General features: G+C 43.6%; 1 protein-coding gene across 1 annotated transcript in view; it reads left to right on the top strand.

The window, feature by feature from the left end:
* Positions 1-870: 870 nt before the first annotated feature.
* Positions 871-25,600, top strand: part of TMPRSS13 (transmembrane protease, serine 13) — a 51,936-nt gene continuing 27,206 nt past the window's right edge. The window contains exons 1-3 of the mRNA XM_006833983.1: positions 871-891; positions 17,015-17,279; positions 19,161-19,265. Of these exons, the coding sequence (XP_006834046.1) occupies positions 871-891; positions 17,015-17,279; positions 19,161-19,265 (391 nt within the window). The remainder of the gene's footprint in view (positions 892-17,014; positions 17,280-19,160; positions 19,266-25,600) is intronic.

Raw genomic sequence — 25,600 nt, 5'->3', positions numbered from 1 at the left:
GCTCCATCATCACTATTATCTGTTTCCAGATTTTTCCACCTCCCTTAACGAAAGCACCTTTTTACACTAGCTCTCTTTCTCCATTTCTTTTAATTTCTGAGGATCAAAACAGGGTATAAGCCTGGGATCATGAGTCAGTCCAATATTTCTTGGAACTGTCTCCATTCAGATATTTATGCTTTATTTTAATTGACTTTCATGAGCTGTTTCACAGCATTTTATTGCTTTTCAATAGAGGCGATCCTTATGGCCATAATTAAAGGCTGTTGGATTTCAATTTCTTTTGTTAAGAGTTTCTACAGACATAAAATGAATCAAGAAAAAGAACATTTTGTCAGAGCTTGTGCCCTGATTTGGGGTTTGACGGGTTCTTGGAGGTGAAGGTTCACACTTTCCTGACCTGGGTGGGGTTCTGATCCCAGGCCTTGGATGTTCCTGAGGAGGATTTGGTCATACCTCAGAATATTTGGGAGCTCCTGTTTCAGGAGCTCAGGTTGACAGAACTCAGACCATTTTCACAGGGTCTTGGCCCTCTTTGACAGAACCCCCTCTGAAAGAAGAGGTCCCAGACCCCTGAACCCCTAGTTTCCCCAGAGCAGCTTCTGTGGGAGCAGTTTCAGGAGTAAAGGTAGCTTCACACTCCCAGTAGGTATTCAGTATGGGGTGGAGGGACAGGTCTGGCTAGTTCTGCTGTGTTGTTTATACTTTGGATTACCTCACACGTCCCAACTGGCTTCCCCGCCCCACTTGGTGGGGGCTGGCCCTCAACCCTCCAACCCCCTTTTCTCCACATGCCCAGAAAGCCAGGATCCAACATGGATCTTCCCATGGACATCAGCTGAGCCTGGAAGTCTTATCCCTCCGGAGACCATGGAGAGGGACAGCCGACCGGTAAGTCTAGCCATTGGCCTAGAGCCAGATCCTCCTAGTGCTGAGAAAGCTGGGATGGCGCTGGAAGACAGGTGGGGCACAGTTACCCATGTGCCTCGGGCTTTGGGGGAAGTTGAATGTGCCTTTTCTAGTTTGAGGTAACTTGGAGTCTAGATATCTGGGCCTCTTTTTATCATGGTTCCTAGAAGGAGCCTCTGGGAGGAGAAGATGTAGGATTTGGGGTCTGACAAGTAAGCACCCCAGACTGTGACTGAATCCAGGGTTCCTGCTAAGCTCTATGGTCCATGAGCCTTCTGGCCAGGATAGTCTTAATTGTTAGATCAACTTCGCTGGTAAACAGAAAATCATGGAACCTGAGCATTCTAAATGGCTTCTAGGTCATCTTGTCTAGCTCCTCACTAGATTCCTAGATGCTTCCAGACAAATGTGATTTCCTAGGTACATTGAAGATTTTAAGAACTTTTTCAGCTTCTCCTGGTCATTTATTTTGGAGCTTAGTAACTTTCATTCTTGGGAAATGCTTCCTTCTGTTTAAGCACAGTGCCTTCTGCTATGAATCTGGTTCCTTCCTTCTGTTACTGGTCTTTTTGGTAGTAGAAAGCAGCTAGACTGTCCTCTCTGGAAAGTCACTCATACACACGTGAAGGTGAAGGCTCTCAAAGATTGTGTGTTCAACTGTGTCTCTGCTTCCTTTGCTTCAGAGAAATCTTTTTTGGACTCTAACTTCTTTCTCCTTAAGTATTGCTTTCTGCTCCTCTAAAAATTATTATTTTGTTGTTGTTGTTTGTTTGTTACTGATGTGGTGGAATCTGGGACTCTAGAAACCATGAACCAGCTCTGAGTTGAGAAAGATTAACCCAGCTTGTGCCTTGGCTTACCATTGACATGTGGGCCATTCTGATCCTCAACTGTCTTTCTGAAATCCTTACCACCATTTCTTTCCATTCCTTAACTCCTTGACTTTTCTTTCCCAGGCTTCCTGCCCTTTGCTTTAGTCTCCTTGGTTCATGTCCACACCTCACCAAGAACATTTGGCATTAGCCTCGGGTGTACATTAGAGTCTCTGATATGCAAAATGGAATTTTGTGTGAGGCATGGAGAAGGTAAACCCACAGTCCCAGAGATAAGGTATGCTCCTTAGTAACTTACTGTTGTTGTTAAGTGCCATGAGTCAGTTCCAACCCATAGCGACCCTGTATAAGGTGAGCTTGAACTGCAAAGCTTGCAGTTTGAATGGCTTTGCAGTCTGGCACAGCGCCGCACCAGGTCTCTACTTTGTTGTTGTTAAGTACCGTGGAGTCAGTTCCGACTCATAGTGACCCTGTACAGGGTTTCCCAGGCTATAAATCTTTACAGGAGTAGAAAGCCTCATCTTTCTCCCGTGGAACCACTGGTAGTTTTGAACTGACGACCTTGAGGTTAGCAGCCTGATTCATAACCACTACGCTACCAGAGTTCCTAGGACTCCACTAGAGGCCTTAATTTAGCGGTCCCAAAGGAAGTATCTGGAGTTGGATATTTGGAACAGTAGGATATTTGGAGGGTCAGTTGGTTGTTTGGTTATGTGCCATGGAGTTGGTTCTGACTCATAGCGACCCTGTCTAAAGTTTCCGAGGCTGTAAATCTTCACAGAAGCAGAAAGCCTCATCTTTCTCCTGCGGAACAGCTGGTAGTTTTGAACTGCTGACCTTGAGGTTAATGGCCCAACTTGTAACCACTACACTACCAGAGCTCCTAATCTGTGAGGATAGCCATGCCCAAATTGATGGGGCATGTCCTGGGGGCAGGGTGATAAGGATGATATTGGCCTAAGAAGCTTATCTATCCAGAGTCAGGGACAAACAAGGAATTTCACTCACTGGAGGGTAAGGTGGAGAGCAGGCTTTTCATTATTGATTGCATATGGCGACTTCCAATTAATTTATGAACTAAGTGACAAAAGGTATGGTGGGTGTCATGTACATTCTGGAAAGCTAACTATCCTAACATATTTGGGGATACAAAAACATCCTAAAAGTTCTTAGTTTATTTCCTTGTTTAAGGTGAAACCTCCAAAACAATGAGTCTGAGGGGCTCTAGAGAACTGCACTCGGGGCTCTTAATCTTATCTGCATCAAGTTCCTTTGTTGTTGCTGTTGTTGTTGTTAAGTGCCATTGAGTCAACTCGACCCATAGCGACTCTGCTGGATTTCCAAGGAGCAGCTGGTGAGCTTGAACCACCGACCTTGCAGTTCAAACAGCTTTGCAGTCTGGCACATTAACCCACAGTGCCACATCAGGACTCCCATCAAGTTCCTTAAGACTGATTAAGTCTTATGGTGGAAGTGGACTGGGAGTCCAGGCCTTCTCTTTGAGGGCTTTATTGCAGAGAGATGTATTGTGATTTTTGTCTTACAACTCCTAAAGTGGTGAGAAAGATGGTGGCCAATGGGCTTAAACCTAATGAGGGATGTTGGTAATGGAGTGAAGAACACTCTCAGCTTCCCTGTATTCAAAGACAACTGGCCAAGTTTTAGGTCAGCCATGATTTTGGGCTAATCACTCAACTTTTTTGTACCTTAATTTCTTCATCTCTAAAATGAAACAGCAGTAATACCTAACTCAGGAGTCTTAGCAGAGTATATTTCAAATAATAACACTCTTTTAGAATAGCATCTGGCAGAAGTAGATAGGTAAGTAGGTAGATAGATAGATAGATAGATAGATAGATAGATAGATAGATAGATAGATAGATAGACAGACATAGATATATATTCACAGTGTTATGGTTTATTGTCATTGTCTTTATCTAGAATCTAGTCCTGGCCCCTCTAAACCTTCGAACAAATATCTTTCTTCTCAGGCCTCAGTTTGCTCACCTTCCAAAAAAGAAGGTTGGAAAACATTCTCACTTCAGCCCCTTTCTGGCTTCCTGACCATCTCTGAAATTAGAGTGGGATTATAGGTGTGCCACACTGAATATGTGCATTTGTTGAAAAATTGTGTGTATTTTTCATAATGATTTACATTTTTCATGCTTAAAGAAGGATAATATTTATTAAGGAAATATTGAAGAAGATGAAAAATAGGGTTTTTGTGTCGTTAAGTGTCACTGAGTCAGTTCCAACTCACAGTGACCTTGTATAGGGTTTTCAAGGAGTGGCTGATGAGTTTGAACCATCAACCTTGAAGTTCAAACCAATGTTTCAGTCGAGAGCTTATCCTACAGCATCACACAAGGACTCTTTTGTACAGTAGATTTCCTTATATAGGGTCTTCTTAAAGTGGCACAGGTTCTAAATCAGCCCAAGGCCATGGAGGAAATGGTTGGGAGGCCTCTGGGCTAGTTCAAGGGGAGGCAAGTTGTCAGGATAGCAGAACAGTGGGTTCAGGTCACTGCATTCTCTCCCATGCACCAAAATGTAGAAACACAGGATCCTTGGCCCTTGTCCTTGTTCAGGACACCCACAGGCTTATAGCCCCCACCTGAAACCTCTGTGTTTGATGTCACTAAAGCTGGCATACCCCACTCTGCCTTCTCTTAGTTGACCCCTATGACTTGGCAAATGTGAGCTCAGATGTGTGGGAGTGTGTGTATGGGACTCCAGGCTGGGGTGCTGAGTGGGAAGGACAACTGATGTAACAAGAGCCACTTAGCTTAAGTGTCTTGTTTTGGCAAAACAGCTTCCTTTTAATACAGCAACATGGGGGTAGATTGTGTCTGGACAGGTGGGCAGGATGCAGTTGGGGAACTTAGGGACTTTCTCAACCAAGCAGAGACCTCGTCAGCACAAGGAGGAGGCCAGCTCCTCTCATAGGAAAACAATAGCCAAGACTATACAATGAGATACTATATGTGCCATCCCTGAACTGTCACCACCCTAGCATTAGGCAGAGAGGAAAGGCATAGATGGGGATAAACTGAGGCAGAAAATTTATGGACAGTTAAATATTATTTGCTGGGCAAGAATAGATACTCAATATTTTTAAATGAATTGAAGAATAAATGAAAGAACAAGGAAGGTTGTAAAAGGGCCTCAAGGGACCTGCCTCAGGCTGTGAAGAAGCTGCAGTGACTCCAGAACATTCTGTAAGGTTAGCATGAGCATTTTTTATAGGATCCTTCTCACTGCCCAGCTGGGCCTCTGAATGACTCCCAATGCATATCTCCCGGAGTTCAGGCTGCTGCTTGTGGCTAGAGAATTGTCACTACACAAAGCCAAGGGCTCAATCTACGGCAGCAGCCACACAACCACTGAAATGGAAGCAACCCATCAGCAATGGTGACATCATCCAGCACAGAGAAGAGGTCTCCTTCTCTCCCTGAGGTTCAGGAGAGGCTAAGGACAGGGCATGCTCAGGGGATGTTAACTCTCCCATCTCCCGCCAGATAAGGGTCCAAGGGGCAGAGTCTGCGACAGGAAGCCAAAAAATGCCCCAATCTCATTGGAGTGGGGGGATCTACTCCTGAAGGTTGTAATACAGAGACCACTGGACTAGGAGCAAGGGGCCTCGGGTTTACTCCCTGTTCTGATACAGGATGTACCTAAGGAACTTGGACAAAGCACGGAAATATTTTGGGCCTCCACTTCCTTGTCTGTACACTGGGAATAACCCACTGCCATCTAGTCAATTCTGACTCATAACGACCCTACATAGGGTTTCAAAGACTGTAAATCTTTACAGGAATAGACAGACTCACCTTTCTCCTGAGGAGTTGCTGGTGGGTTTGAACTGCTGACATTTTGGTTAGCAGTTCTACAAGTCATCCTTATTGACTCTATCTTGGGAATTGCTTGGAAGGAGCCGGAGAACCAGGGACTGCCCCTTTCAGCTCATTCATCTCTGCCCTTTTCTGTGACCCCTGTTTTGCCTAACTTCCAACCATGCCATCTTCTGTGCTAGCTCATCTTCAGGAGGCTGGACAACTTTCAAAAAAGACTCCTGGGAGCTTTTGAGGTACAGTTAGGTGGCAGCAGTGAGGACTCACTAATATGTTACCTCAGGGGCAGGTGGTAGGACACGCAGGGCCAGGAAAGAATGCTTGGCAAGACGAGGCCAGGGGAATGGACCAAAGCCACTCATGCTCCCCTGACTCTGCCCTGTCCACCTGCTGTGGGCATACCAAAGAGCTTCAGGTCTGCAGGCACATTGTGGAGAGCCCAAGCCCTGGAAGCGTTAGCTATCTGAGTTCCATTCCTGGTAGACCTGAACTTTCATCCTGGCCTCAGACCCTTGGGCAAGAAGTCTTCTCCCATCCATTTCCCCACAGAGACCAGTCTCAAATGCTCAAGGCATCTGCTCTGAAGATGAGATTAGGCCACCAATTGGGAGGCTGAAGTCTGAGCAGTCGCTCTCCAGATTTTAAGGAAAGGAGATGAGTTAGTGCTATAGCAGATTAGATATCAGGAAGAACTTCCAGTAGACTGTAAAATGGGCAAAGAAGAATGGAAAGAAATGGAAACTTCTATTTTCGTGAGCATTCTCCTAAGCGTTCTGCAATGGTTTGGGTTGGGGCAGGGCTGGGGGATGAAGTCAATGGTCTTACTCTGGATGCTTTCTTTTGGGACTGCTCTTCCATTCTGATGTCCCTGCCTCTTATAGTCCCTTACGTGGTCAGTTCTCACTGAGGACTCAGGGTCCCAAGATTCTTCTACCCCTCGTCTGAAGAATGGCAACTCTCCACCTGCCTCCTACCAGCTCTAACTACGGAGGAACCTACTGCCTAAAGACCAGTGCTGGACACTACATAAACTCCAGCCCTCTACTGGATACTATACATGTCTTCCAGGCCCCTAGCCACATCCACCCTGTGTCCCTTCCACTCTTCCACCCAACCCATCCAAACACTGACTCTACAGAGACTCAGAATCAACATTTTAAAGGGTTTGCTTGGAGGCTATTTGTCCCTCCTTCTGGCTCCCTTGGCACTGAGCCCAGGACACAGTCACATTGGCCATATCTTTAGTATCACCTCCTTCCAGATTCAGAGACAAGGGGCCCTTAATCGTACTCTAAGGATCCTGTCTCCATTTCCTGTCAACTGAAGCTCTGGATGGGCAGGTTGAGAGCTGTCTGCTGGCTGGGGCAAACCCCTAGAGAGGGATGAGGAAGAGCTCAGAGGGTCTCTTGACCCTCAGTCCTTGCCTACCACTAGTCCCCTCTCAGTTCCAACTCCCTTCCACTGCTGCATTGCTCCAGTCTGATGAGCCTTAAGTCTTCCCACCCATGTTCCTGTGGGCCTCTACCTGCAGATGGCAACTTCAGCCACCCAGCCCCTCTGTTCCTTCCCGTCACAATGGGGCAACAGAGCAGGATTGTAGGGTTTTCATTCAGGTGGAGACAGCCTGAGCCTTTGACTGGAAATTCGATGTTGTTATTAAGTGTTGTCAAGTCAACAACTCTGTATAGGGCTTCAAGGACTGCTGATGGGTTTGAACTACTAACCTATGGTTACCAGTCCATATTGATCCTACAGCAACATACTAGGACTGGAATTAGAAGACTTGAACTAGCGTCTCTACAAGACCACCTCATAGTTTATGTGTTTTTAAACATGTTGCTTAGTCCCCCTGAAGCCCAGTTTCCTTATGTATAATAATTTCTGGCTAGCTTCCTGACCAGAAGAATCAAATGAAATAATGGATATAATAGTGCTTTGCAAATTACAAGCACTGAAGAATTGAAAGAAGACACTGTTGGCCCAGACCCTGTTGGCTCCTAGCAGGCCTGGTTAGAATCCAAGCCTGTCACTTCTTTGATTTGAACATAGGCATGTTACATAACTACCCTGTCTTAGTTCTCTAGAATTGCTATAACAGAAATATTACAAGTAGATGGCTTTAACAAACAGAATTTTTTTTTCTAACAGTTTAGGAGGCAATTGCAGGCACAATTTCAAACCTTGATGCACTCTCAAACTCAGTTTCAATGTCTATAAAATGCTATTAATAGTACTGTCGTGGATTGAATCGTATATCCTCAAAATATGTGTCAGCTTGGCGGGACCATGGTTCTTAGTGGCTTGACAGTTATGTAATGATGTAATTTGGCAGTTATGTAATGATTTAGTCATTCCCCATCATGTGATCTGATGTGATCAGCCAATTAGTTGTAAGGGAACTCGGGTGTGATGCAACACCCTTATCAGGGTCATAACCCTGACCTAATGTAAGAACAGGTTCCCTTAAGCAATATGGCCTACATCACATTTTATGTCACAAGAGATTAAAGGAGAAAGAAGTGAGCAGAGATGGGGGGTGGGGGGGGGTGGGCGCTACTACCACCAAGAAAGAAGAGCTGAGAGCAGAGCACATCCTTTGGACCCAGAGTTTCTGTGCTAAACATCTAGATCCACAGGGAAGATTGAAATCAAGATACACAGGGATCTCCAAGAAACTGTAGGTCACAGATTTTGAAAGGAGATCTTCCTCAAAAGCCAACAGAGATCGTATGATCAAATGCCTTCGCCTAGAGCTAGGGCTCTGAATTTGAACTTATAGCCTCCTAAACTGTGAGGGAATAAAATGCTGGGTGTTAAAGCTATCCACTTGTGGTATTTCTGTTATAGCAGCACTAGATAGCTAAGACAAATATCAACTGCACAGAGCTGTTAAGAGGTTGAAATGGGATCAAGTATAGTGTCTGTTGTTAACGAGAGTAGAGTTGGCCCCTGTCCCGTAATGACCCTATGCATAATAGAACAAAATGATGCTCCGTCCTGCACCATCTCGTGAATCAGATTGTTGTGATCAGCAGGGTTTTCATTGGCTTTTTTATTTTTAAGTAGATCCTCAGGCCTTTCTTCCTAGTCTGTTTTAGTCTGTAAGCTCCACTGAAACCTGTTCAGCAACATAGCAATATTAGACGCTCAACTAACAAACATATGATGGCTGTGCATGAGATACGGCAGCCCGAAATTGAACCTGGGTCTCCCACATGGAAGGTGAGAACTCTACCATTGAATCACACTGTCCCCCTGTAGAGTGTCTGCTATTGCTGCTGTTAGGTACCATCGAGTAGGTTCTGACTCATAGTGACCCTATGTTCAACAGGGCAAAACACTGCCCGGTCCTGCACCATTCTCACAATTGTTTTTGTTGGAGCCCATTGCTGCAGCCACTGTGTCAATCCAGCTCAGTGAGGGTCTTCCCCTTTTTCATTGACCCTCTATTTTACCAAGCATAATGTCCTTCTCTAAGGACTGGTCCAACATTCAGAGTACATGAAACAATGTCTTGCCATCCTTCCTTCTAAGGAGCATACGGGCTACACTTCTTCCAAGATAGATGTGTTTGTTCTTCCGGCAGCCAATGGTTTATTTCATATTCTTCACCCATACCATCATTCAAAGTTCTTCCTTATTTATTGTGCAGATTTCATATGCATATGAAGTGATTGAGGTCACTTTGTCCTCAAAGTGACATTTTTGCCTTTTTAACACTAAAACGTTCTTTTGTAGCAGATTTGATTTTTTGACTGCTGCTTCCACGGATATTGATTGTGAATCTACAACAATTGAAATTCTTGACGTCAATCTTTTCTCCATGTTACTTACTGGTCCAGTTGTGAGGATATTTTTGTTTTCTTGGAAGGCTGTAGTCTTTGACCTTGATCAATGTTTCAAGTCCTCTAGGCTTTCAGCGACTAAGGTTGTATCATCAGCACATCACAGGTTGTTAAATGTGTCCACCTCCAAATCTGATGCTACTTTCTTTTTCATATAGTCCAGTTTCTTAAATTATTTACTCAGCATACAAATTGAATGTGCTGGTGTGGTGCTATAGAATAAGCACTGGACTGCTAACCACAAAGTTGGCAGTTCAAACCCACCCACCAGGTGCCCTTGGAAACCCTATACAGGGTCACTATGAGTCAGAACTGACTTGACAGCATACAATAGCAGTAACAACAACAACAGCATACAGACTGAATAAGAATAGTGACAAGATATAATCCTGGTTCATACCTTTCCTGATTTAAAACTACACAGTATTCCCTTGTTCTATTTAAATGATTGCCTCTTGGTCTATGAACAGGTTCCATGTGAGCATAATTAAGTGCTCTGAATTTCCCAGTCTACAATGTGATCCATAATACATGATCCACACAGTCGAATGCCTTCACATAATCAATAAAACACAGGTAAAGTTTTATGGTCTTCTCTGATTTTTAGCCAAGATGCATCTGATATCAGCAAGAGTATCTCTTGTTCCATGTACTCTGAATTCAGCTTGAATTTCTGGACATTTCCAGTCGATGTACTGTTGCAACTAATTTTGAATTATCTTAAGCAAAATTCTGCTTTGTGTGTGATATTAATGATATCACTCAATAATTTCTACATTTTCCTGGATCACCTTGTTTTGAAATTGACATGAATATGGATCTATTCCAGTTGGTTGGCCAAGTTGTTGTTGGTGTTAGGTGTCATCAGTACTGACTCATAACGACCTTATACCCAACAGAATGAAACACTGCCCAGTCCTGCGCCACCCCTACTCTGGCTGTTGTGTTTGAGCCCATTGCTGCTGCCACTGTGTCAATCCACTCCTTTAAACTGACCCTCCACTTTACCAAGCATGATGTCCTTCTTCAGGGACTGGTATCTTCTGATAACACATACAAAGTATGAGAGACAATCGATGACTTGCTATCCTGGCTTCTAAGGAGCATTCTGGCTGTGGTCTTTGATCTTATCAGTAAGTGTTTTAAGTCCTCTTCACTTTCAGCATGGAAGGTTGTATTATCTGCATATCGCAGGTTGTGAATGAATTTTCCTCCGATCCTAATGCCACATTCTTCTTCATATAATCCAGCTTCTCAAATTATTTGCTCAGCATACAGATTTAATAAGTATGGTGAAAGAATACAACCTGGAGCACACCTTTCCTAGTTGTCCCCTTGTTCTGTCTGAACGACTGCCTCTTGGTCTATTTACAGGTTCCTCATGAGCACAATTAAGTGTTCCAGAATACTTAGTCCTCACAAGGCTGTCCATAACTTGTCATGATCCACACAATTACAGGCCTTTAAGTAGTCAATAAAGTACAAGTAAACATCTTTCTGGTATTCTCTGCTTCCAGCCAAGATCCATCTGATGTCAGCAATGATATCTCTTGTTCCATGTCCTCATCTGAATCTGGTTTCAACCTCTGGCAGTTCCCTGTCAATACACTATTGCAGTAATTTTTGAACAATCTTTAGCAAAATTTTATTTGCATGAAATATTAATGACATTGTCCAATGATTTCCTCATTCTGTTGGGTCATCTTTCTTTGGAATGGACAAAAATATGGATCTTTTCCAATCCATTGGCCAGGTACTATCCTCCAAATATCTTGGGAAAAAGAGAGTTTCCAATATTGTATCTGTTTGTTGAAATAGCTCAGTTGGTATTCTGTCACTTCCTGGAGTCTTGTTTTGCACCAATACCTTCAGTTTAGCTTGAACTTCTTCCTTTAATACCATCAGTTATTGATCATATGTTGCCCATGTATTTGGTAAATGCCATTGAGCCAGTTCTGACTCATAGTGGCCTTGTTATGGGTTTCCAAGAAGCAGCTGGTGGGTTTGAACTGCTAGTCTTTCAGTCTAGTGTTTATCCTACAGCCCCACACCAGGACTCCATTTTTTGCCCATGCTGTTGATGTTGTTAAGTACTGTCAAGTCATTTCTAATTCATAGTGACCCTGTAGAGGGTTTCCAAGGAGCAGCTGGTGAGTTTGAACTGCCAATCTTGAAGTTTAAACTGACCTTTCAGTCCAGTGCTTATCCTACAGCACCACACTAGGACTCATCTTGCCCATAGAATCCTTCAATATTGCAAATCAAGTCTTGATTTGTTGTTTGTTAGTTTTTGGTGGGTTTTTTTTGCTTTTTTTTCAGTTATTTCATCTTGAGAAATGTTGAACGTGTTACCTTCCCTTTGGGTTTTCCAACTCTAGGTCTTTGCAATTTCCTTATAATACTTGACTTTGTCTTCGTATGCAGCCCTTTATGTTCAGCTCTTTTACTTTATCATTTCTTCATTTTACTTTAGCTACTCTACCATTCAAGAGCAAGTTTTAGAATCTTTTGTTTTCTTCTTTCTTTCCTGTCTTTTTAATGACCTTTTGTTTTCTTCATTCTGATATCTTTGATCTCATTCTGCAACTTGTCTGGTCTTTAGTTATTAGTATTCAAATCTAGTTCAAATCTTTTCTTGAGATTTGGCTCTCATGGACTTACTTTCATTTTCTTCATCATCAGTTTGAATTTGCATACGAGCAATGGTCCACAGTCGGCCCCTAGCTTTGTTCTGATGGATGACATTGAGCTTCACCATCATCTCTTTCCTCAGATGTAGTTGATTTGATTCTTGTGTATTCCATCCGGCAAGGTCCATGTGCATAGTCACTGTGTATGTTGTTGAAAAAAAGGCATTTGCAATGAATAGGCCATTAGTCTTGCAAAATTGTGTTTCTGCCAAGGCCATATTTTCCAAATATGAGGGTCAGCAAAAAAGAGGAAGACCCCAAAAATATGGATTGGCACAGTGGCATCAGCAATGTGCTCAAGTGTAACAATCGTGAAGATGGTGCAGTACTGGGCAGTGTTTCGTTCTGTTCATCATGGGGTTGCTATGAGTCAGAACTGATACAACAGCACCTGACAACAACAGCTCTGTTTCTTTGTTCTTTGTAGAGTACCTAGTGGGCTGTTATAGTTTGACACCCATCTCTTTCATTTACATTTTCCATTTCCTGGGGAAGAAGGTAAAGTTAACCCCATTTTACACATGTGGAGACAGACTCCACAGTGTTAAGTTACTTGCCCAATATAACCCGGTTAGCAATGAGTGTAGTCATATTTGAACACAAATGTATCTATTTCAGGAATCCTGGTGTGGCGCTACAGGATAATACACTGGACCACAAGGTCAATTTGAACCACAAGGTTGTTAATTCAAACTCACCAACCACTCCTCAGAAACCCTTTACAGGGTGGCTAGGTCGACAGTTCAACAACAACGTATGTATTTCATACTTGTTGTTAAGTGCCGTCAAGTTTGTTCCAACTCATAGTGACCCTGTATAGAGTTTCCAAGGAGCAGTTGGTGGATTGAACTTCTGACCTTGTGGTTCAAAGTCCAGTAATGATTCTACAGTACCACACCAGGAAGCCTAGCACTCTTTTCTAAAAAAAAATCATGATTGTACAACTAATATGAACCAAGTCCTTACTGTGGGCCAGCAGATACTTAACCTCTACTATCTATCACAACAATGCTACAAAGCCAGGTCATTAGTACTACCTCACAAAGAGGTAGAATACTAAATAAGTCACAAAGAAGGACACTGAGAAGTGAAGAGGTTAGGCCACTAGCCCAGAGGCACACAACTAATTCAGAAACAGAGCTGACTTTGGAACGAGGTCTCTCTAATGCAAAGTACTGGGTGGAGATGCCCTGCTGCTGAAGCTTATGAAACTCACACTGCAAAGTTCCTCAAGACCAAGATCCCTGCAGGAACCCAGCCCAGGATCCCAGCCTGCAAGATCCCAGATCCCAGTGCTTAGTCCATGTCACAGATGCAAGATGAGCATCTTGCACACATGTTTTTGGGAGAAGGCTACACCAGGAACCTCTTACTTCTGACTCCAATAGGGCAGGGAACTCAGACACAAACCACTGGTTGATGACACAAGGCTGGGCAATCTGAACTCTGAGCCTTGACTTATTGGTCTGAAAAATGGGCTAGTAAAAATACCAATCTCAAGGATGTAGTAAGGACCACACAAGACCATAGATGTGAAAGTTTTCTTGTAAACTCTAAAGTGCCCTATGTAATTGAGCTACTATTATTTTATTGGACTCTATTATGGCAACTCCCCTGAAGTTGGGAAAGACTTATAGTGAAGGCACAATGAGGAGGGACACCTGGCAGGCCAGTCAAGGTGCCACAATGCCGAGGTCCTAGCAAGTGCCAAACCTAGGCCTCCATTAGTGAGATGTACAGGGCCTTCCAGGGCCTGGGTTTTCCCTGGGACTTTCAGCTGACTTCTAGCACCTTTTTTTCCTCCCTAAAATGAACTGATACTATCTTTCAGTCCCATCAGTCATGGCTATTAAATCTCAGCTTGGTTGGTGCTCAGTCTAAGAAGGATGTGGGGAAGAAAAGCAGGGGGAGGGTGAAGAAATGTCCATTTCCAGAGCAACTCCTGCGCACCAGGCCTTAGAATGAGCTTTCCTATTTCACGGAATCTTCAGGACTATTAGTCTCATTTGGCAGATTAAGAAAAAGACTCAGGAAAGATAAATGGCTTGCCCAAAGTCACAGAACAACTAAATAAAAACACAGACCCTGGATCCAGGTGTTTGACTTGGAAGTCAGCCCTGTCACCTGATGCATTCTATATTTCAACATATCCTTGTCACCTCTCCCTGCTCCCAAGCCCAACCTTGTTCTGCCTTAAGCTTCCAGGGGCTCATCTCTCTTTACTTTATGAAAATCTAGTCTCCAACCAGAATTCCTTGGCAAACAGTTCATGTGCATGGCTGCTACACTAAGGATGGAAGGTTTGAAGCTATCCTGAAGTACCTCAGAAGAAAGGTCTGGCACTCTGCATCTAAAAAAAGCACCCATATTATCTATAGCACAGTTCTGCTCTGGTACACATGGGCTTGCCATGAGTTGGAGGTGACTCAAAAGCAACTGTTTGGGCTTGTTTGTCATCTCTAGCCAGTGGGGATGAGAGACGTGCTGAGAAACTTTGCTCTGGTTCAGCTTGGTCAGCAAGTGTTGCCCTTCAGGTCCCTAAACACAGATGTGTGTTACTGCTCAGCCAGCTGGGACACCTGGGCTCCTGTATACTTACTCACATGCACTAATTAACCTCAGTGAATCTCAGGTGCAGCCTCTCCTGGTCCTTGGCTCTGGCAAACCAAGTGTGATCATGAATCTGAGATTCCTTGTTGAATTTGATCCCTCCCTACCCACCACACACACACACAAAGAACCCATAACCCCTCCATAATGAGAAAATGACCAAACCAATTACCTCTAATTTCTAGGAGAGTTTAAAACAAAACAAAACAAAAAAACCCCTACTCAGGGTCGTAACTAAATTAAGCCAGATGTTCTAATGAGGAGGACTTTTTGCTAACTGGTTGGCTTTAGTGGTAAGGTAAAATGCTTTTAAGCAAAAAGATAGGTGAGGGATGGAAACAGGCACCTACAGGTCTGATGTCTTATGCCTCCTTCACGTCATCCTGAGGACTACCACCCTTACCCCTGCCCAGCCCCCAAGACTTGCTTTCTCCATCATTCATGAGACTAGCTCTCCTGAGCAGCCAACCTATTTTCATCAGAAATTGTAATGAAGGTCATGGGTCCCCCACCCCCTGTTCTGGGGGTTCTAGAAGGGGGCTGAGATTGTATGAAAGACGTCAGAGAGAGAGGTGAGATGCCCAATACACCAACAGAAACTGGGATTCCTGCAGACAAAGGTTGAGAAGAAAGCAGAGAATGCTCTGGCACTGGCTGCTGCCCCTGAGCTATTCACACTCCCCACTGCCCCTGATTTCACCAGCTCCCTCTCCCAGATCAGAGAATCTGCAAAGTCTAGGAGTTAGAAACATGGACACCCCATCTCTGCTACTTTCTAGCTATGAAAACTTGACCAAATTATTTACCCTCTTGGCCTCTGTTTACCTCTGTCCAAAGTGGAAATAATCATAGGTTCTACCTCATAAGTTTGTCGTAAGGATTAAATGAGTAAGTACATATAGAATACTTGTTGTTTTTGTTATATGCAGTGGAGTCAGTTCAGACTCATAGCGACCCTGTACAGGGTTTCTGAAGCTGTAAATCTTTGTTGTTGTTGTTGTGATGTGCCATGGAGTCGGCTCTGACTCCTCATGGTAACCCTGTACAGGGTTTCCGAGGCTGTAAATCTTTACAGGAGCAGAAAGCCTCATCTTTCTCCCGCGGAACAGCTGGTAGTTTCAAACTGCTGACCCTGAGGTTAGCAACCCGACTCATAACCACTATGCTACCAGAGCTCTTTAGAGCATGTTAAGTTCTCTAAAACTGTAAATTAAAGTGCTAACTCACTCTAAATGAATGTATCACTCAACCTAAAACTGGATAAGGTTAAAGATCATGTCCAAGAGTGGTAGAAGCATACCTAGCTTGTTTTCTCTTGCATCTTGCTATTCCAGCTACTGTAATGGGTGCACAGATGTGTGTGTGTGTGTGTGTGTGTGTGTGTGTGTTTGTGTAAAAGAGAGTGGAGGGGAGGGAAAAAGAATATTCCATTGCTACTGAAAACAGTGGGATACAGAGAAGGCAGATGCTTGTTTCCTTCCTTTCTTTCTGTTTGACGGTTACTTTTTATGCTAAAAAAAATGATATTGTGTTTTTCAAATAGACCTACATTCTTTTTAAAAACCAGCTCTGTAGGGATTTAATTCATGTAACATATAATTCATCCTTTTAAGTGTATAATTCAATGGTTTTCCATATATTCAGAGTGTGGAACCAAGGCAAGGGCTTTTCAGTTTTTTGACAATAGCTCATAGTAGGAACAGTATTTTAAATCTGCAATCAACACACATAAATGAAAAGAGGAGGGATAAGGTATGAAAGTGAAGAGGGTTGAAGGGGTGGTTGCTTCCTTCATCCACCCACAGCCATTGAGTCAATTCTGACTCATAGCGACTCTACAGGACAGAGTAGAACTGTTCCTTAGGGTGCCTGAGACTGTAAATCTATGTGGGTGGTGGGTTCGAACCCACAAGGGACTGCAGTTCCTTGATGCAAGGGTCAGAGTGAGAGTGCAGTCCACAGTCCTTCTTTGACCCTCATTGGAAAAGTATAGTCAAAGCAGGTGACCCCAGAGCCTGATGCCTCCTCTATGGGTCCTTGTGAGTGGGAGAGATTTTAGGGCAACTGGGGAGCAGCAAGATCTCTGGACTTGCACCCTATTCTGGAGCACACTCTTTTTCTCAGATGTCTTCTTGTCCAGGCGACTTTGCTCACTCTCTAGCTGCTTACCCCCACCCCCACACCTCCGAACATTTATCTGCTAGCTCAGCAGAGCTTACATCTGGGCTGGGCTCGAAGGGGAAACTCCTGAGAGATGCCCTTCACTCTGTTTTCAGAATGATTCCCCATCAAGGATGTCTTCAGCCCGGGCATCCCCAAACCACGGGACCCCAACCAGAGTGTCCCCGGCCAGAGTTTCCCCAGCACGGGTATCAACTTCCAGGTCATCGTCCAGCAGGTCATCATCTGCCAGGTCAGCCTCCACAACGGTTTCTCCAACCAGAGTGTATCTTGTTAGAGCAACACCCGTGGGGGCGGTACCCATCCGGTCATCTCCTGCCAGGCCACCACCAGCCACCAGGGCCACCGTGGAGAGCACAGGTAAGGGGGATACAGCAGGGAGGGCAAGAGAAACAGCAAACAATCTGTGGACAGGTGGAACTCTGAGTTGGCATGCTTGAATAATGATGTGATGGGCAGTGAGGGGCCTGGGATATGAGAGCAGGAGGCAAGGAACCATTCCATTAAAACTTGAGATGGTTCAGGTCAAGAAACAGACACTAGCAAAGCAATGTGTGACTCTGGAGGCTGTACCTTCAGGTCTGATTTCAAGGACAAGGGCTTGTTAGAGACACTGGTTTTTCCTTAAGCTTCCCTGTGGAGAAGCCAGGGGAGGTGGAACAAGGCCATTTTCAGTGAGTCCATCTGTAAGCAGATGAGGAAAGGAAGCACTATTGACTGGTTCTGTATGGCTCAGCTACTAGGAAGTCAAGATGCCATGTGGGCCTTGGGGCCTGGTTCTGCCCATCCTAACTCTGCCCTCTTGTTGGGTTTCAGGCTTAGAAGGGAAAAGCCTTCTGAGTGCATAGGTACTGAGAGACCGTAAAAACTATCTGAACTAATTCCGAGGGACATTAATTTTATTGTAGAAAAGAGAATAAAAGAGATGGTTTACTGACAAAGGAATTTACATACAAAGGGCAAAACACAGATGTGTCCAGTGGTGACCAGCTGGATCAGCTGGATCAAGAAGTTTTACCATGGGGCAGGGGGCTAGGGTGTATTCATGGGGTAGTCATAAGTATAAGGGCAATTAAGGGTGGTATGAGGAACTGAACCAGAAAAAGCTAGAAAATCCCAAGGTGCCAGACTGTCTGTCCTCTCCTAGAGAACAAAGGGTTTGGAGTGGAAGGAAAGGTTCCTTCCTAGCATGTTGTTGTTGTTAAGTGCTGTTGAATTGAGTTCGACCCATAGCGACCCTGTATAGGGTTTCCAAGGAGCAGCTGGTAAGCTTGAACCACCAACCTTACAGTTCAAATGACTTTGCAGTCTGACACATTCTCCCACAGCACCACACCAGGACTCCATGGAATCCTTCGTAGCATATGCATACCTAAAGCAGCAGAAGAAGTTTTGGTGTACACAGCTGGAGGAGAGGCTGTCTGCTCCTTCCTAGAGAGCAGGAGCAGGGGAAGGGGTGGGAAACATGGTTCTGAGGTGACCTTGGCAAGGTCATTTTGGAGGGTTCAGTTTGTGTCCCTACACCTCCTCTCCTTACAGACCTCAAAAGACCCCCATCAACACATTATCTGCCTTTGGAGCAGCACCTCAGATTTGGGGTTCCCCTCCATAGCCAGACTTACGACCATATTTGGCCTCGTGATGGACTTTGGTGTCAGACCCTCCTGAATGTGAATCCCTGCTCTGCCACTCAGTAGCCTAGTAACTTCAGGCAAGTTATGTAACTTGCATAAATCTCAGTTTCCTCATCTTCAGTACCCAATTCACAAGATTATTGTGAACATTCAAGAAGATAGTACATGCAGAGGCCTTGCTGGCCCATAGCGGCAGCTCTGTAAAAGGGAGCTGTCAGTAGCAGGAGGTCCCTGGGTGGCACAAATGGTTAGCAGTTCAAACCCACCCAGAGTTATCACAGAAGAAAAGTCTTGATGATTTGCCTCCGTTAAGACTATTGTTGTTAAGTGCCTTCGAGTAGATTCCGACTGATAACAACCCAGTGTAGGGTTTCCAAGGAGTGGTTGGAGAGTTAAGATCACAGCCTAAAATAATCCTATGGAGCAGTTCTATTCTGTAAAGCATGGGGTCACCCTAATTTGGAATTGACTTAAGGGGAAAGGTAGGTGATGGCGTCATTTTCTGGAATAGAGAGTTCCTTTCGGGGTCCTCGTGGGCTAGCCTTGTTTTCTTCCCCCAAGCTCCTCCCACCAAGCTCACTCTCCCATATGTATGGCCCCCTCCTAGGTCTCAGCTTGCCCAAGTTCACCTGGCAGGAAGGCCAGAAGCGGCTACCGCTCATCGGGTGCATCCTCCTCCTCATCGCCCTGGTGATCTCCCTCATCCTGCTCTGTGAGTGTGATGGAGCGGGAATGGTGGGTCTTGGGCACCACCTGACTGCAGTGAGGGTGCACACAGCAGGGAAGAGGGTGGGGACAACACTCCCTAGCTGCCATGCCCACAGAAAGATGCTCCTGCACGTGACCTCAGACCTGGGTCCTCTAGGTACTTTCCAAGACACAAAGTTAAGTGTGTAAGAAGTCAGAAACCTAGGTTTGGCAACCATCTGTGCCCCTTGATATGCAGTTTACATGGGCAAGTTATTCAACCAGCTGAGCTTAGTTTTGCATATATAAGTGGTAGTCAATTCATTCATTCCTTCAGCTTCCTATGTACCTAATAAAAGCTCCCACTAACTTCCCTAAATTATGAGGATTAAATTAAATAGTGTGCATGCATGGGGCAAAATCCAACTCTAAAAAGGCTAGTTAATTTGTTTTTTAATACACACATTAGAAATACTGATTAGAAAAATATCTCTCAGGAATATTCAGCCCATGGGATAAAGTGTTCAGGGGTTCAGATGCCCTCAATGTCCCCACCTTTAGAAAAGATCTCCAAGGACATATCCCAGGGCTCTCTGCCTGGGAGTCCGCAATGAGTCCAGCACAGTGGGAAATCTTAGGAGGGGACAGAGGGAAAGATATATCATACCATCCCTGTCCTTGTCATTGTTAAGTGCCATCTACCCACTTTGCAGTCCAGTGCATTAACCCACTGCACCATGCCAGTCCTTAGGGAGATTATATTCTTCTAGGGGACAGAGTTAGAAATGATGAAGGTCACATGTACATGACGTGTCCCCAGTGACCCTGGCCCATGATGCTTTCACCCATTTTGATAGTCACACTCAAGTGCCAGGGTCACAGGGGTCCTCTCATGAGGGCCATGGGGCCAGATGAGGACCTGGAAGATGGAAGAGCAGTTCCGATCTGGTCTGGGCATCTGAGTGAGTTGTGCAGATGGGGGAGAGAGAATGGGTCTACTTAACCACAGTTAGGATCCCAGGTACTCCTGTGCCACATTGTAAATGGCTTTACATACTAGCTGAGGAACGAGGCAGCATGGTGAGGGGAAGAACAGGGTAGATGAGCGTATTGAAACATGGGGTTTGCAGGGCTGTTGGGGGAAGAGAAATGTGCAGAAGGAGGTGGTATGCTGGTGAAGAGTGGTGCTGTGGGCTAATGTGTCGGCTACAAAATCGTTTGAACTGCAAGATCAGTGGTTCAAGCTCACCAGCTGCTTCTTGGAAACCCTATACAGGGTTGCTATGGGTCGGAATTGACTCGACAGCACTTCACAACAACAACCAGACACACCTGCTATTGCATCCCCATTCTACCACTTAGTTAATTTCGCCACGTTAACCAACATCCCAGACTCAGTTTCTCCACCTGCCTCACAGGTTTAGGAGCCACCATCACATGCTATTCATAGGGAACCTTCTACCTGAACTCCCTGCCCAGCTGGCCCTTCCTTCTCCACCACAGTGTCCCAAACTCCAAGGGAATCCTTGGGCAGTGCACTGGAAGGTGAGATTGGCTCTAGGCAGGAAGAGGGACATCTCCTTTAGTATGATGGGAAGGAAAGTGGAAGGAATACAGACAAAAAGGTCCATCTCTAGACTAGTTTAGGGTAGACTGTTATATTTACGGTTGTTACTATTGTTGACTCATGGTGACTTCATGTCCAACAATACCATAATCAGTTCTGGGTCAGACCATTGTGATCCATAGGACTTTCATTGACTGATTTTTGGAAGTAAATCATCAGGACTTTCTTCCTACTCTGGAAGCTCTGCCGAAACCTGGTCACCATTGTAGCATCGTGAAAGCCTCCAATGGCAGGCAGGAGATGGTTCCATGTGATGTGCGTTGACCAGGAATCAAACCTGAGTCTCAGGCATGGATATGTGGCACCGTAGGATAATCACTCAGCCTCAAGTTCAGTTTGAACTGCAAGGTCAGTGGTTCAAACTCACCAGATGCTCCTCAGAAACCCTATACAGGGTTGCTATGAGTTGGAACAGACTCAACAGCACTTAACAACAACCAGGAGAAATGAGAGCATTACCAAATCACCTGTTGAGGACTGGGTTCATTCTATAGATTCAGAGCTTTTAGTGTGTTTTCTCAGCATCCCTGACAGTTTTTCCAGGCAGGTCTTTAACCCTCAAAGGACAGGGAGCTGGTTTAATTGTGCGGGCCACCTAGAATGTATATAATGAACTCAGGACTGAAGACCAGGCCTCCTGACTTCAGGGGCAGTGTTCTCCATAAACATGTAAGTTCCTAAGCATTCTGAGAGGGTACTACTAACAGTTTCCCTGGAGACTTTGTGCTCAGGGCTTGGGAAGGGAGGAAGAAAAGAACAGAATGGAAAAATCCAAGAGATCAGGAGGGATTAGTATCTGGGTTTTGAAGACTTGAGACACCCTAAGATTGACCTATTGAACACTTTATCCCACTGGCTGAATATTTATAAGATGTGTTTCCAATCAATGTTTTTCATGTTTTGCTCTTTCGTAACTAGCATTTTTGGAGTGGGGCTTTTGTACCAGGTATTGTGTCATTATTATATTCATTCCTCATAACATAATGAAGTCATTATGCGATCTGGGGGAAATATGTTGTTGTTGTTGTTGTTAGGTGTTGTCTAGCAGGCTCCAACTCCTAGCAACCCTCTCTACAACAGAATGAAACACTGCCCAGTCTTGCACCACCTTCACAATCATTGCTAACTTTGAACCATTGTTGTAGCCGTGAGGTCAATCCATCTCATAGAGGGCATTCCTCTTTTTTCATTGACCCTCTACTTTGTCATTCTTGGTGCCCTTCTCCAGGGACTGGTCCCTCTCATAACATGCCCAAAGTATGTGACAAAGTCTCACTACTCTTGATTCCAAGGGACATTTTGGCTATACTTCTTCCAAGACAAATTTGTTTCTTCTACTGGCAGCCAATGGTATATTCAATATTCTTAACCAACCCCAAATTCAAATGCACCAATTCATCTTTGGTCTTTGTCTTAGTTATCCAGTGCAGCTGTAACAAAAATACCACAACTGAATGACCTTGACAGATATTTATTCCCTCACAGTTATAAGAGGCTAAAAGGTCAAATACAGGATACCAACTCCAGAGGAAGGCTTTTTTTTCTTCTTGTCTTCTGTCTATGGGCCTGGTGTCCCTTGGAGATCTCCATGTGTCTTGGTATCAATCTTACACTGGGTTTAGGAGGTTCTTAAGAGAGGGACTCAAGTTCCAAAGCACACGCAGCTTCTGACTCTTCTTTCTTGGTGTTAGTCTGTTCCTCTATCTCTGCTCCCTTCTCTTTCTTTTTATCTCTTGTAAAAGATATAATGCAACGTGACACTAGCCACACTCCAAGGAAACTCCTCTTACATTGGAGCAGGTGTGTGATCTGAGTAAGGGTGTTGCATCCAACTGATTGGCTAAGCACATCAGAACACATCATGTAGATGATTACATCATTCCGTGTTGTCAAATTACATCATTATATAACTGACAAGCCTCTGAAAATCATGGCCCAGCCTAGATGACACATATTTTTTTGGGAAGCAATTCAATTAATTCCTTATTCATTGTCCAGCTTTCACATGAGACCATGGAAAATACCATGGCTTGGAGCAGGCATACTTTATTCCTGAAAGTGATATTTTTGCTGTTCAAAATTTTAAAGAGGTTTTTTGCAACAGATTTGCCCAATAGAACACATTTGATTTCTTGACTGCTGTTTCCATTGATGTTGATTGTGGATCCATGTAAAATGAAATCCTTGACAACTTCAGTATTTTTAAAAATTTTTCATGATATTGCTCATTGGTCCAGTTGTGAGAGTTTTTCCTTTATGTTGAGATGTAATCTATACTGAAGGCTGTATTCTTTGGTCTTCAACAGTAAATGCTTCAGAAACTGAAGTCCTCTTCACTTTCAGCAATCAAATTGAGTTATTTGCACAAATTGTTAATGAATCTTCTTCTAATCCTGCTGCCACATTCATCTTCATATAGGACACCTTCTCAGATTATTTACTCAGCATGAGTCGGGACCAACTCAGTGGCACTTAACAACAACATAACAACAACAATATGGATTGAATAAGTATGTTGAGAAAATACAATCCTGATGCACACCTTTCCTGATTTTAAATCACACAATATACCCTTGTTCTCAATGAATGACTGCTTCTTGGTCTAGGCAGTTTCTACATGAGCATGATGAAGTCTTCTGGAATTTTCATTATTTGCAATGTTATCCCTAGTTTGCTATGATCTACATACTTTGGTGCCTTTGCATAGCTAATAAAACACAGCCAAACACTTTTCTGGAATTCTCTGCTTTCAGCCAAGATCCAATTTGACATCAGTAATTGTTTTCCTTTGTTCCATGTCCTCTTCTGAATTTGAATTTCTGACAGTTCCCTGTAAATGTACTGCTGTGCCCATTTTAAGATTATCTTCACTAAAATTTGACTTTCATATGATACTCATCGATAATTTCCACATTCTTTTGGATTCACCTTTTTTTGGAATAGGCAGGAATATGGATCTCTTCCAGTTGGTTAGCCTTATAGCTATCTTCCATATTTCTTGGCATAGATTAGTGAGTACTTCTTGTGTTGTATCCATTTGTTGAAACATCTTGATTGAAACATCTGTCAATTTCTGCATCCTTACTTTTTGCCAGTGCCTTCAGTACAACTTGGGCTTCTTTCATTGGATTTTGATCATATGCTATTTCTTGAAATGGTTGACCATCAACAAATCCTTTTTATGCAATGACTCTGTATATTTCCCCTCTCTTCTTTTGATGTTTCCTGCATAGTTCAACATTTTGCCCATTACTGTTAAGAGCCTGACTCATAGCAATCCTGTATAGGATTTCTGAAGCTGTAAATCTTTGCAGGAGCTGAAAGCCTCATCATTCTCCCACAGATTGGCTGGTGGACTTGAACCACTGACCTTGTTAACAGTCCAGTACTTATCCTACAGAGCTACCGCACTCCCATATTGCCCATCGAATCCTCTAATATCACAAATCAAGATTTGAATTTTTTTTTCACCTTGAGAAATGCCAAGTGTGTTTCCCTCCTTGGTTTTCTAACTCTAGGCCTTTGCACATTTCATTATAATACTTTACTTTGTCTTCTCCAGCTGCCTTTTGAAATCTTCTGTTCAGCTCTTTTCCTTCATCATTTCTTCCATTCATTTTAGCTACTTTTCATTCAAGAGAAAATTTCAGAGTTTCTTCTGACATTTATTTTGGACTTTTCTTTATTTCCTGTCTTTTTAATGATCCTTTGCTTTCTTCATGTAAGATATTCTTGATGCCACCCCACAACTCATCTGGTTGTCAGTCACTAGTGTTCAATGTATCAAATTTATCCTTGAGGTGATCTCTAAATTTAGGTCCAATATATTCAAAGCTATCTTGGATCACAGGAACTTGTTTTCATTTTCTTCAGCTTGAACTTTAACTTGCATATAAGCAGTTTATGGTCTGTTCCGCAGTCATCTAATTGATGATACTGAACTTTTCCATTGTTTCTTCCCAAAGAGGTAGTCAGTTTGATTCCTGTGTATGTATTTCACCCAACCAGGTCTATGTGCATACTAAAACAAACCTAAAAATCATCAACTCAACTCATCTGGTTGTCAGTCACTAGTGTTCAATGTATCAAATTTATCCTTGAGGTGATCTCTAAATTTAGGTCCAATATATTCAAAGCTATCTTGGATCACAGGAACTTGTTTTCATTTTCTTCAGCTTGAACTTTAACTTGCATATAAGCAGTTTATGGTCTGTTCCGCAGTCATCTAATTGATGATACTGAACTTTTCCATTGTTTCTTCCCAAAGAGGTAGTCAGTTTGATTCCTGTGTATGTATTTCACCCAACCAGGTCTATGTGCATACTAAAACAAACCTAAAAATCATCAACTCCACTGCTATTGAATAGATTCTGACTCATAGCAACCCCACAGGACAGAGTAGAACTGCTTCTTAGAGTTTCCAAGGTTGTTCTACTCTTCTAAATCTTTTTGGAAGCAGATGTCCTCATCTTCTTCCTGCAGGACAGCTGGTAGGTTCAGACCACCAACCTATCAGTTAGCAGCTCAATGCTTAACCCACTGACCCACCAGATTTTGTTTATGTTGTTTAAAAAAGGTATTTCCAATAAATAGGTCACTGGTCTTATAAAATTCTATCATATGATTGCCAGTGTCATTTCTACTACCAAGGCCATATTCCCAACTACTGATCCTTCTTTGTTTTCAATTTTTACATTCAAATCATCATTTATAATCTATACATCTTGATTGCT

The sequence above is a fragment of the Chrysochloris asiatica genome, unplaced genomic scaffold, assembly GCF_000296735.1.
Source record: "Chrysochloris asiatica unplaced genomic scaffold, ChrAsi1.0 scaffold00008, whole genome shotgun sequence".
In the NCBI taxonomy this organism is placed as follows: Eukaryota; Metazoa; Chordata; class Mammalia; order Afrosoricida; family Chrysochloridae; genus Chrysochloris; species Chrysochloris asiatica.
Note: the sequence above shows the minus strand (reverse complement) of the source record. Positions and strands in the feature narration are given on the sequence as shown.